Source organism: Haliotis asinina, chromosome 2 (assembly GCF_037392515.1).
Source record: "Haliotis asinina isolate JCU_RB_2024 chromosome 2, JCU_Hal_asi_v2, whole genome shotgun sequence".
NCBI lineage: Eukaryota > Metazoa > Mollusca > Gastropoda > Lepetellida > Haliotidae > Haliotis > Haliotis asinina.
This window is the reverse complement of record NC_090281.1, coordinates 73762507-73777101: the sequence shown is the minus strand read 5'-3', so window position 1 is coordinate 73777101 and position 14595 is coordinate 73762507. Positions and strand designations below refer to the sequence as shown.

The 14595-nt window shown below is 38.9% G+C and overlaps 1 protein-coding gene across 1 annotated transcript; it reads right to left on the bottom strand.

The window, feature by feature from the left end:
* Positions 1-1697: 1697 nt before the first annotated feature.
* Positions 1698-10441, bottom strand: LOC137274293 (nucleoside diphosphate kinase B-like). Its single transcript, XM_067807425.1, has 4 exons — positions 10219-10441; positions 3898-3999; positions 2795-2907; positions 1698-2037 (listed from the first exon to the last, which is right to left on the bottom strand). The coding sequence occupies exons 1-4, from the start codon at positions 10390-10392 to the stop codon at positions 1920-1922; spliced, it is 507 nt and encodes a 168-aa protein (XP_067663526.1). The 5' UTR covers positions 10393-10441; the 3' UTR covers positions 1698-1919.
* Between the last annotated feature and the right edge of the window lie 4154 nt (positions 10442-14595).

Genomic DNA, 14595 nt, shown 5'->3' with positions numbered 1-14595 from the left:
CAACAAAATACATATATTTGAATGAAGGACGTTATTTCAACACAGGAACCTTACGACACAATGCATTAATCAGCGTTATCAGGTAATCCTTTGCTCGATGGTTTTTTTTAAACCACAGGCAAACTGTAGCGAAGATGGGCTGCGCAGCATAGAGAAAATGAGTCGAAGCAAGCAACGGTTGGCATGGTACTTTCCTCGCTTAAGTTCGACAAATATTTTTCATGTCAAAATAAAATATCGCCACCATCAAAAGTACACACCCATTTCTTCACTGGGTTGTGCTCTCACATTTCCAACCCCATGTTGAACAATTACTCACGTGAAATATTTTTTATTCAACATTTTGCGCGCAATTCGTGATAGATCAGACCGTTCTTCGCCTCCATTCCCCCTTCCAGCTTCCGGTTCAACGGAGTGAAGGAACAGTGATGGTATTATTCCATATGGAATAGTTACAGTTAAATCCCCTGCTTCATTCGCCAGAAGTGTTTTATGTGCAATAAATGCTACGAAAATTCTAACAACAGCGACGACAGATAAGACAGATAAACACCAACAGGTTCATAATAAAATTAGGCAAACTGGTATTTCTTTTTAATTTCTGCTTATTCTTGTTCCGTCACTCCGTTCAACCGGAAGCTGTCAGGGGTAATGGAGGCGGAGAACGATCAGACTGGCGCATAAAATGTTGAATAAAACATATTTCATGTGAATAATTACAAAACATGGGGTAGGAAATGTGAGAACACAACCCATTGAAGAAATGGGAGTGTACCTTTGATGGTGGCGATGTTTTGTTTTGAGACGGAAAATACTTTTCGATCCGAAGCGAGGAAAGTACGGATGCCAACCTTAGCTCGCTTCGCTCGCATGTAGGAAGACTTGTCTTATTTTCTATGCTCCGCAACCCCATTTGTGCTGCAGTTTGCCTGTGTTTAAACCCAGCTGAATATTTTGCTGCACTTCCAAGCGCATATTCCGTAACACGTCACATCAGGCCTTAGTTTATTATGTTGAGTATCTACTCCAAACAGGATAACTGCCCAACACTGTCAAGAGTATGAGGTGACCCCAGGAACATTGCATGCACAATCATGCCTCAGGATCAAACAAATGACAATTACAGAAAGGCATGTATGTTGAAAGGGTTGTCCACTCTCTATGAACATGACAATGGACAAGTATATCCCTCTCCTTAGCTGCCGGATTTTCGAGTCGATTTTTGAATTTCCTCTTAAGCAGTGTAAATGGATAGCCGGTATCTACTCACATCATTAATTTGTGTTCTCCATTTCAACAAATCTGCCAGAGGTTTCATGAAACACCCAAGCCAATATGTCAGTACTTACATGAAATCCCTTGAATCAATTTTATTTATTACCTACAAGATTAATGACGTCCCACACACACACGACTGAAGGATGCTAGTAAGTTCGGCCTTCTTTCCTTAAGACTTTTCGACTTTAAGATAAATTTGACATGTCATGGAACTGCTTTTAGTGTTTATGGTATGTAAATATAAAGACAGACAAACCTAATCTTGTGAACAAAAGTTCCCAAATTGTTTGTGTTCAATTATGGGAAAATATGATCCATTGCTTGGTTGTTTAATCACCGGGACTGACCTATTATTTCAACCAGTCAGACCACCACTGCATGTGACACCCACATTCTCCAACACAAGATAACTAGAGGAATACTGGACATTGTTTATTTCTGACACCAATAGACTGTAAATGTATAGCACTTGACATCACAGGGACCTGACCAATAGGTCATGCAAAAGATCTAAGAACTTTGGGGAGTTACCTCCCTTGTATACTGATTTGAGTAGCTGGAAATGTAATGGCTGTGCTGCGATGACTGTGATAAGTACAACAATTGTCCTGTTGCTTGGTTAAATAAGTTAAAGTTGAGACCTATTCATAGACCCATGAAGCTTGACAACTATCGTAATCGCAGAGTTCACTGGGGCTGAACCAGAGGGCAATCTCCTTCTGGGCACTCTCTACTGAATCACTCCCGTGACAGATGTTCCTGAAAATTTAAAATAGATTGTAACGTCATCAACTGACAGATACAAAACATGACAGGAACATTGATAAAGATTTTACTGTAGAAACCATGATAATATTGTGTAAATAAGTGAGTGAGTTTAGTTTTCTGAGGCTTTAAGCAAATTTCCAGCGGTGGACATCAGAAATGGGCTTTACACATTGTACTCATGAGAGTAACTGAACCTGGGTGTTTGGCATGCCAAGTTAACACTTTAAGCACCAAGGCTGCCCTATTGACACTTTGTAAACAACAGATGCCACAGTCAACAGGGTATGACACATACAGCCACTATGTTAATCACACACAAGCTCAGTCTTCAACATACTTGTTGGATCACAAATCACATAAATATTTCTTTCTTCAAAACTGGATAGTTTTCCAAATTTACTCTTCCTTTAAGCTAAATTATACTTAAACTATTAAGGTCAATTAACTATTCCATTTGATGAAATTCTTTGCAGAGCTTGAAATTTTGGCTGTCATATACAGAATTTAATTGGGTTAACTCCGTTTTTCAAGAGAAAACAAAACAGTGAAGTTTCCAGATGATGTGGCTCATTTATTTTTTCCCTCACTATTTGTCCCTTACTTCAGGTAAATTTTCTCAAAGAATATTGCTATTCATACAGAAAAGGAAAGGAAGAAAGGAAATTGATGTCCTTTTTTGTTTTATATGATACCTCCTAACTTGGACAAATGAAAATCTGTGAGTTAGGTCTATTACTTTGTACCCTACCTGCCAACGTCAATACAGAAGTCTCCTCTGATGGTGCCTGGTTCAGAGTCGATTGGGTTGGTGGCGCCAAGCATCTTACGGCCCATCTTAACTACATGCTTGCCTTCCCAAACCTGAAACACATAGTATATACATGCAACACCTGCAATATGACATTTCTTTAAAGGTGTGAATAGTGTTTTGCAAGTGAGTGAGTTTAGTTTTACACCAGCATTATTCCAGCTATATGGCGGCGGTCTGTAAATAATCAAGTCTGGACCAGCCAATCTAGTGATTCACAGCATGAGCATCAATCTGCGCAAGTGGGAACGAATGACACAGTCAGCAAGTCTGACTGTGGCCAATATGAAGTTTGCATCGTATCTCTCTATTGTGAATGGGTGCCAGGTGGGATGAGAGTGAGTGAGTTCAGTTCTACTCTGCACTCGGAAACATTTTAGTTATATGGCAAGAGGTCTGCAAATAACTGAATTTGCACCAGACTATCAAGTGATCTAGAGATCAACAGATTGAGAATTGATCTGCGCAATCGGACACCAATCACAAATTTCAACCAGTGAGCTTTATCACCAGATCCTATGCATGGGTCACTGAAGATCAATTCTAACCCTGATCTTCACTGGTAGGAGGGATGGGACCAAAAGCATCAATTAGACCTTGAATCCTTAGAGACTACCCAACTAGCCATGGCAAAATGGAATGAAATTAATGCAGTGTAATATTTTTTACAGCAATAGTACACTAGTGTAATACCACTATACGTACGATGTAATAATGATTCAGCTTTGATGTCACTATGCTAATGCCGCTGCTGCAATGGTACTGGACCTTGTTGGACTCACAGAAAGCTGAGAGTCCTCACAATGTAGGCAGGGTAGCCGCAGTTTTTATCAAATTGTGTTGGAGTGGAGAGTAATAGACAGAATTCTGAACTCACTTCCATGAAATACCACTTTTATTAAACCTGTGAAAGATTTAGTTTCAAACTCGTTTTCACTCTTTCGATAACAAATCATTAAGTCATTTAATATTATTATTAATGGTATTACACGGAAGGTTCTTCAGTATCCCCTATATATTTATCAAAAAAAAAAATGTATTACCATAGCAACAACTGGTCCAGATGCCATGTACTTGACAAGGCCAGGGAAGAATGGCTTACTTTTCAGATCTGCATAATGTTGTTCAAGGTGTTCCGTGGAAGCCTGAAACAAGAATTCAACAACAGATGTTGGACAATGAGGTGAATAACTATGCACATACCTAGTGTGCCTCCAAATTGCACAATAACTCAGAATAGTGAATACTATATTAAATGTCAAAATAAGACAGCAGCGAATACCCTTCACCCTACAACCACTTCAGAATAATGTTTTTACCATCAGTAGCTTCCTCCTGAACTCCTCTGTTATCAATAGGAAAAACTGGCTCATTCTTTATTATGCTTAATGGCTTATAGATAATGATTTCAGAGACAATGTTCGTGGAACACATCCCTATCTGGTATTTTATCCAAATGTATTGGTCAGTTTTAAGTCTTAATGGCATATTCTTTTCTCAGAATGCAAATTAATCAACAATCACACTTTGGACTTGATTTACTGAAAACTGTGAAATGTTTCAACTTCACATGATCTTGAAATGTGCCCCACATGCTTGCTCTGATTGCTAGAGTCCTGTCAGACATTCTTCAGCTTGTTAGAAGAACCAAAAAACCTATAAGTGACATGAATTGAAATAGTTTTCCTCCCCTTGCTCCACACTGAAAGAAATCTTACACCTTCAAATTTAACTGTTTCACATCTGCTGAGCAATGTGAAGCTTGTCAATCAGCCTGTGTGGACCACAGCGTTATATGTGGATTAAATGTGATGTTCTGTTTCTCCGATCATTGAGCTTCCCTGTTTGAAGTGACATCTCTGCTCTAGGACTAGAAGTAGGATTAAAGGAACTTTTTTCCAGAAGAGGGTAAAAATATAACAGACAGTAGATATTGTTCCACCAATGTAATGCAAGGTGCCATATTGCCACTTGATAGACTATTCACAATTTGGAGTTATTTTGCAAGTCACCATGCTCACTGGACAGACTGTACACAGTGAATGAAACCACAGACAGGTTATGTAACTGTCACCAGAGACCTGCAGTGATATCATACTGCTAGACACATATTAGATGATCCTGCGCACTAAACACATTTGTGACAAGAGAGGCGGTACAACTGGCTGCTACAGGTAGCTTGACGATTATGCACGTGCAATACATGCTAACCGTGACATGAAATCTACACCGCTACTGATTAACACCTGTCTCGCTACTGTGTAACACCAGTCTCGCTACTGTTAAACAGATTTCAGTTGTAGTAAAAAATGTCCAAGTTAGGAATACATGGGCAAATAGTTCATGCTCAGGCAAGGGAGATAGCATACAATGTTATCATGTATATGGACAAAAATTGTGCAACCAAAGCAGATTCTCTTTTACAAAGTAGCCGTGCTACTGGACTCTCTACGGCAACTTTAAAGCACATTAAGGCAGAGGGTGGTAGGAGTGTGAGTGGACCTACATTTATTAGTCCCACCAAGTTGCGCAAACCCCAAACTTGCAGTTACAAACCTGATGATTTCGACCGCTGTGCAGTCCGTCAATTTGTACAAAGTTTATATGGCGTAAAAAAACAACTACCCACTCTGGATACAATGTATGATATGGCAAAGTGCCAGGTGAACTACAAGGGTTCTAAGGAAAGTTGTCGAAAAAATCTCAAAGACATGGGGTTTAGGTGGCGAAAAACGCAGTCAAACTGTAAACTTTTAATGGAACCTAAAGACATTGTTTCCAAGCGTTTGCAATACTTGCGTGCAATAAAGAAATACAGAGAAGAAAATCGAACACTCATCTTTATCGATGAAACATGGTTGCATGTACACCACCTTGTCCCAAAGTGTTGGCAAATTTGAGGGTGAAATCGTAATAAATGGGGTTCAATCTCCATCTGGCACCGGACCTCGGCTTATTGTGGTTCATGCAGGGGGTGAAAACAGTTTTGTTCCAAATGCTTTGCTTGTTTTTGATTCCAAACTCAAATCAGCAGACTATCATGACAAGATGAACTTTGATAATTTTTCCAAATGGCTCCAGGAAAAGTTGATCCCAAACCTTCCACTGCACTCTGTCTTCGTTATGGATAATGCACCATTGCACCATATCATAGCAAGCAAGTGGACAAACGTCCAACAACCGCCAACAGAAAAGATGACATAAAAGCGTGGCTACAAAGGCACAATATCTCATTTGATGAGAAAATGCTGAAAGCCGAACTATTGTTTCTTGCAAAATCCAACAAATTGGGCCCTGTCTACAGAGTAGACACGATGTTGAAGCAACATGGTCATGATGTACTACGTCTCCCTCCATACCACGCAGAACTAAACCCGATTGAGTTAATTTGGGCAAATGTGAAAAATTATGTCGCTTCACAAAACTTGCAGTTCACAAAAAGTTCCTTAAGAGTTGCCATAAATGAAAGGCTGTCTGCAATCGGTGCAAAAGAATGGTCGGAATGTTGTAAACATGTTAAAACAAATTGAAGATGGTTACTGGCAACACGAAATCGCAGTAGAAAGGGAAATTGACAGACTAGTGATTGACTTAGGACTTGCAAGTGATTCAGAGACCGAGACTGATTTAGGGAGTGATGATTAAAGCATAAATCTGTAAGTCCGCCTAATTTTCAAGCATTGTTGTGTCTTGTATAATAATTGACACATACTATATCAGGTTTTTACTGTTACCATACTTTGTCATAAAAAAAGAGTAATCTTTGGTGAGTAGTCTGTATTTCATATTTTTTTAGTCACTGATAAATCTGCTGAGTCAGGTAGTGAGTAATCCCCAAACCGACAAATTTATGTACAAAGACATTTCTCACTGACTTATCAATGTCAAAAGTTATTTTCAGTTTTCCGTACACAATTTTGGTGACCATAATAAAAATATGACAGAAATTTGGAAATATTGTTTGAATACTAACCATTTCTCTGGAACTGGTTATATAAATTTCCAAGACATGTATTCCCGGTCGATCACTAGCGGAATTATGAACGAAAATCAGCCCGTACAAAGAAATAGGAACACAATTATGGGATAAAAATATTTCCCCCTTGCTACTCTGATTTAGCCACCACCATTCAGTAACATAACTTTCAACATATTAAAAAGTTAAATGAAACACAATTAACTATATGTAGTTATCTGTTTAATATTTAGCAGACGAAAAGTCAACTGTACCCATTAAAACAACACCGCATATTCCTTCGAATGATAAGACTGCAATTTCAGGCATAAGATACTGATATTCCATGCTAACCTTTAGTTAAGACGAAAACAAATAGATGATTGGGGCATTGACAAGCATTTTAGATATTCAACAATTTTGTTAAAAAAAAACCAGGAAAATGTCATTTGCTTTGTGAAATGGATCGGTGGTCCTAAACATATTTGCTCAGTATGTTGTGTTGATTCAATTTGTTGGGATTGTACCTGTTCCCAAATCGAGTGTTATAACAATTCATGCGTGAAACGCACAGGGAAAATGAACTTCTCGATATTTATCAGACAACCTGTCTCCCTCTTGTTTCCAGTGGATCGTTCTGTGGGGCGTTCCCAAGTATGCAAATTGGGGTCATTTGTCAGGTCGTGGATCATCTTATATGTGTCTACCAGTAGAAGGAACGATTTTCAGTTAGTTGTATAGAAAATATGTAGGAAACTCCTTATTTAGGTGATTTCTTGATGTCACCAAAGATATGCCAAATTGTTGTGTTGCCGTCAATTTCTTCTTGGGGTCGGGTGATGGTGCACAGATTTCCACCGGACCCCATTGTTTGTGCTTAAATTAGTTGTTTGTGTGTGCGAAGTGAGCGTTGTGGAGGCCTGTGGTATATACTAAATCGGATGGTTCACCCCCTACCACACTTCCAGGATAGAGAATGGAGTTCAAGTTTTATCAAGTTTATAAAATCAGCACTGCTTACTACACATTGCTGACCAAAAGGATTTTGCATGAATATAAGTTATAACGCTTTCTTCCTCGGAAGTGAGGTTGTGGTCGAAGTGACAACATTATCATATGTAATATTATATCGACCCCCGCCTCGCTTCTAAGAGTGAAATTGTTATGTTGTAAGCAATGTCATGTAAAATCCCAAGGTCCATCAATAAAATACATATTTTACTATCAGTGAAAAGTAATTTTGATTTTGTAAGTCGGTGAAGGCAAACTTAAATAGCTTTCATCCTCAGACAGGGCGCCGCCATTTTTTAAATTTGTGTCATGGGCTAAATATAGTCCATTAGAATTATTGAGATTATGGTTTGTTTTCGTCAAGTTAGAAAATCAAAACTACTTTTTACTAGTAGTTGAATATGTATTTGAATCATGGCCAAAAGGATTTTGCATGACACAACTTGTAACATAACGACTTCTTCCACGGAAGCATGGTGGGGGTCTAAGCGACATTAATATTGCAAGTAATATTATATTGATCTCGACCTCTTTTCAGTAGTGAAATTGTTTGTTATAAGCAATGTCATACAAAATCCTATTGTCAATCAATAAAATACATATTTTCCTACCGGCAGAAAGAAATTTTGATTTTGTAAGTCGGTGAAAACAAACTTACATAGCATTCGTCCTCAGACACGGCACCGCCATTTTTGAAAATCGTGAAGTCACTGACTGAAGTCCATTTGAATTAATGAGATTATGGTTTGTTTTCATCAAGTTAGAAAATCAAACTACTTTCTACTAGTAGTTAAATATGTACTTGAATCACGACCAAAAGAATTTTGCATGACAACTTGTAACATAAGCGAAGTCGGGGGTTGAAGTGAAAATACTGCGTGATAAATTTCTTCACTTGCTAAATTTACTTGGTTTGTAAACGTTCACTCACCAGTATGTGGACACTTATCAATATACGACATTATATTTGGTCTCATAATTCTAATTACTTTATAATCACACTTGAATGCATTTTGAAACTTAATGAAAAGAAGCGTTCTGCGAATGTATAATAGGAATGTAATATCTAGACATTTCTTCGTTTGCCTGTATGAATCATAATTTGCACGCATGCACACACTAGTGTATGTCATCTGTATCATTACACTTCACCTAAGTTAGTTAGCCAATAATGAGCAATCAATCAATGTATTGGCGGTTAATCCTTTGAAAGAAGGGTGTTGTTTTTACATAGACAAACATAACAGTGTATTCAGTATAGATTAGTAAATGTACATACATAAACTCTGCCTTTTGACAAATCTCCATTTAAATCCCCATAAAACTAATTAATCAGCGTGTTATCGGTTAATCCTTTGATCCATCTAGACACAAGAAATGCCAAATGGGAACCTTTGTTGGGTAATCTAAGTGGCGTTACCACTAATTATACCTGTTACAAATTCATTAACTGAGCATCAAGTCAATGATGACAAATAAAGTGTAAGTTTATACCACCTAACACAGATTACAACCTAGCGACACCAAGTGATTTTGACAGAATCGCCTTTGAAAGAAGGGTTGTAACTCGAAAACTAGGCAAAGCAGGAGACAAAACTAAATGATAGTAGATCGTGAGAACATATAGCTTTCATTTTTCACAACAGCTGTCACGATTTCACGTTTGTACAAACCAGTAAACGAAATAGTTTACCCCTTGAAATGTAGATGAATTCTGCATAGACCCTCACATCTATACCTACTATTACGTCACGGAGACACGCTGCTCTGATTGGTTGAAATTTCGTTTGCAGCTGAGAATTGTGCACGGTTGTTAAAAAGGTCAATTTAAGCTAATTAAAGATCGAAATGAGCAGTTTTAATGGGAGTAGTGCACTTTACCGGGCGCACTTTTTCCGATTTTTTTTTCGGATGGATATACTCGCACCAAAGGTAAGCCAACCCTAACCTATACTCACTCACAATAAGGATCTGGAAGGGGGGTGCCCAAGGGCTATGGGTCTAGAACGGGGGTGACCAAGGGCTAAGGATCTAGCATTAGCAAGCGCTCAGCAGTCCCCGGGCGCGCCAGGTAAACTGCACTCTAGCACCGTTTAATCACAAAGAAGTCTAAAGAAACACTTCGCACATATTACTAAGACCAAATAGAATTAATATTTGAAATAAGAATTTTCTGTACTTCTCTGTATACCAGAAATACCCACTAAAAAATCGATATTCGGTTTCATGACCACACAGACGTTGACAAATAATTCATCATGTGGACCAGTACTTATCAACAAAAATCCTGGTTTCAAATCCCATGGCATTCTGTGGAAAACAGAATGAATCACTTGTGACAGTCGCGAAATACCACGTGTATTTGCGGCATCGGCCCATCACGTCCAACTGAACTTACCTTCATCATTTTGCAGGCAACCAGTTTGTAGCCACGACTTTCAAACCTCTTCATGATTTCTCCAACGATCCCACGTTGGACTCCATCAGGTTTGACTGCAATAAACGTGCGTTCTGATGCCATATTTTTGGTTTTGGAGAAGGCTGCAAATATAGACAGTAGCGTGGCGACCATAGGCACGAAAAAGAAAGATCACGTGGCCGGAAAAGGTGATAGAAACACCGGATCGTATCTGTTGACAACTAATATTAAATAAATATTGTAGAAATGAAAGACAAAACATATCTGTTTGGATTTATAATTATTTTGTTTGAAAAATATAGATTTTTATTAATCATGATAAACTATTTGACTGTTTTTGAGAATATATGTATTGAAATATTTCATGTAGTTATTTTCTACTACAAACATAATATGTTGTAAACTTAGCACAACAAACTGAAGAACTGGGACTGTCTTCTCTAAAGATGCAGACTTCGCATAAGTAGACCACAGACAACACCGTAAGGGACAAATTCCAGAGTTTCAAACAAGCGATATGAATTGATGTCATATCACAGTTTCAATCATATTAAAGTTTTCATGGAAATATATGTATTGCGTCTGATACTAAAAGTGAATTTATCAAATATTATTGGTACACGCCTGCTTTGTGAAATTTACGGACCAGTAAAGAAATTGTGCTTTATGTATAAACTGGTGTGATATATCTTATATTCTATTATATATACGATTGTTTTACGATCATTTTAAGAAATGGTGTAAAATGTATTAAATAGCACGAATTCTAACGTTAAAAAAGCCAATTACTTTCTGATATGTGATGTTAAAGTTTGTTTTCCATTGCTAGCGGTACTAATCCGGATCAGATAATCCAGTGATCAACAGCATGAGCATCGAACTGTGCAAGCATGCGTTGTGAAAAACCAATTCAAACCTGGATCTTCGCCGTCATATAGAGCTGTGCAAAGATGCATCGCACAGGTCAAGAACATTTCAGAATATTTCAGATTACTTTTTTCATCACATGACGAAGAATAAAAAAAGTCGTTATCCATCAAGGTGTAATGTATTCGAGCTACTCCAGCTTCTCAATAGCAACTATGGAATTCCTGACAGATAACTGTTATGCGAAAAACGGAGTCCTTTCATTCCTAGGGTGCTGGGATAGCATAATGGTTAAATCGACCGCTCGTCACGCCGAACACCGGGTTCGATTTTAACATGGGTACAACGGGTGAAGCCCATGACTGGTGCCCCCCCCCCCCCCCCCCCCCCCCCCCCCCCCGATATCGGTGGAATAACAATTGTTACATGCGGCGTAAAACCGTACTCACTCACTCTTCTTTTCTAAGGTGTAATATACCTAACTGTCGATAACGATAGGAGGGGGTTCCTAGTTATCTGGGGTAATTTGAGTAATGAGAGACCTCAACATTATATGTTGTTAATTAGTGAAATTATAGCACGGTCAGCATTTTATTGTTTGGGGCGTTTGTGTTGCATTACTGATCTTCATTTCACTTACGTAGCGGAGACGTAGATCACAGGTAAACATGTCTTCTTACATGAGAGCGGAGCGAGCAAAGGTTGGCAACGTACTTTCCTCGCTTCGGATCAAAAAGTATTTTCCGTCTCAAAACAAAATATCGCCAACATCAAAGGTACACTCCCATTTCTTCAATGGGTCGTGCTCTCACATTTCCTACCCCATATTTTATAATCACTCACATGAAATATGTTTTATTCAACATTTTCAAGCGCCAGTCTTGGCATTCTGATCGTTCTCCGCCTCCATTACCCTTGACAGCTTCCGGTTGAACGGAGTGACGGAACAAGAATAAGCAGAAATTAAAAAGAAATACCAATTTGCCTAATTTTATTATGAACCTGTTGGTGTTTATCTGTCTTATCTGTCGTCGCTGTTGTTAGAATTTTCGTAGCATTTATTGCACATAAAACACTTCTGGCGAATGAAGCAGGGGAGGTAACTGTAAGTATTCCATATGGAATAATACCCTCACTGTTCCTTCACTCCGTTGAACCGGAAGCTGGAAGGGGGAATGGCGGCGAAGAACGGTCTGATCTATCACGAATTGCGCACAAAATGTTGAATAAAAAATATTTCACGTGAGTAATTGATTAACATGGGGTTGGAAATGTGAGAGCACAACCCAGTGAAGAAATGGGTGTGTACTTTTGATGGTGGCGATATTTTATTTTGACATGAAAAATATTTGTCGAACTTAAGCGAGGAAAGTACCATGCCAACCATTGCTTGCTTCGCTCGCATGTAAGAAGACTACTCATTTTCTCTATGCTGCGCAGCCCATCTTCGCTACAGTTTGCCTGTGCGTAGATGTATGGTACTGAAGAAATGTGAGGCTTTTTCATTCTTTACGAGGCGATTGAATGGGTTAGTAGTTACACAGTGCTTGGTTGGCTAAAGTGAAATGTAAGGCTTTTTCCTTGTTTACGAGGCGATTGAAAGGATTAGTAGTTACATAGTGCTTGGTTGGCTAAAGTGATTTTAACTGAGCCTGTCACGTGTGAGGATCCTGGTTAGAACAGGTCTTCAGTGGGTCATCTCAGTTTTCTACCAGCCATATGCATACTAGGACAGGGACTTGCAATATCCAGAATATATCCTAAAGATATAGCTTTTCACGATTTCCATTCTGAGTGAGTTTAGGTTTACCCCGCACTCCGCAATATTTCAGCTACATGGTGGCGGTCTGTGAATAATGGAGTCAGGACCAGACAATCCAGTGATCAGCATCATGAGCATCGATCTTCATTTGGGAACCGATGACAATTTCAATTCTGAAGCAATCACCATTTTGAAAGTCCCATCCGGGTTATAAATTCTATAACAGCTCAGTATTAACTCATGCTTGTCGTAAGATGTTAAGCAACTAACGGGGTTGAGTTGTCTAGCTGTTAATGCCAGTCACGTGTCCCAATCGCGTAGACCAGTGTTCATGAAAGATAGGATATATCTCGTGGGTGGCAAGTTCCTTACCATATCGTTATGCAACGTTTCGGTTTAGTTGTTGTCAAGACTTGAGTATTATATCCCACCGTCATATAGCTGGAAAAATGCTAGCTGTAGCTTTAGACAAGAAACAAATACCCACTCCGTTGCAGACGTATAGAGAGAGGGGATGACAGTTGTACGAGACATTCTGACAGGATATGGAAGCTGATTGTCTATTTCTGTTGTTCCTGAGGAATGCATAGATTGCAGTGCGAATGCAGTAAGAATATCTAGAATGCAGTAAGGATACTCAGAATGCATTCGATATTTTCCAGACTTCGAATGTACCTCAAACATGTTCAAAACATTCGGGCATGTTACAAGAAATGACCCAAATAGCTGCAGTGCATTCAGAGAGCACTAAGAAGTTTGAGAATTCAGTTCGAATTTCTAGGAATCTCAAGACATTTTCATTCCGACAGCATTCCGCCTGAAGTGTGAAGGGGGCATTATGAAATATAATAGTACTAATTAAGACCCCCAACCCCCATCCAACCATCCACCATAACAGTAAAGTTTAAAAGGCCAGTCCCGCATGTACAAATTAAAAGGAACTCCCACATTTCTTTTCATAAGATGAAGAACTAGTTGATCAATGCCCTCGTTAAACAACATTTTACGATTCGTCCATTGTTGTTAACTAACCAACAATTAAGGGATTGACGTAATTGTGTTGTAATGCGACTTATCTAATTACTTCTTGGTGTGTTTCTCGAAAAGTGTATTCATTAACAAAGATGTAATTAAACACGGTTATATGATGGTCACGCGACAAAACACCTTCAGGGTAACGTATTTTAAAAATACACCAAAGCGCCCGAAGAAGGACAATAAAAACGAGTGAAGACATGTACAATGAACAGGTATTGTCCTGATATATTTTTTTGTTAGGACGTTAAGGCAGCGTTCAATATTTGTTTGCACGTGTATGCGCGTGTGTGGCTGCGTGCAGGTTGGGGCTAGGATGAACTTGTAGTGATTTTATAGCGCCATGGAGCCACCCAGCTCAGATACAACACCGCAGTAAACATGGATACCCCACTCTGACACAGTATCCAGGCTCCGGGCAGAACATCATTGTTATATTCGCTTAAAACCGCAACAAACTTGAGACCATGTACTGAGTTTTCTTGAGTCTCTGAACTTACATATAATCTTTTGTCTTTGGGCATGATATTCTCAAAGGATCGAGCATCTTTCGATATACTCCTGGCGAGCGCTTTATCCACTCGACCACGACCCCTGGCGGTTGATTTGGTAACCAGTCTTTTAGGCGAGTTAATCGACTTTACAAGACAATAGAAAATCGCCAGTAAAGATAAGAAACAACGTATCAGAAT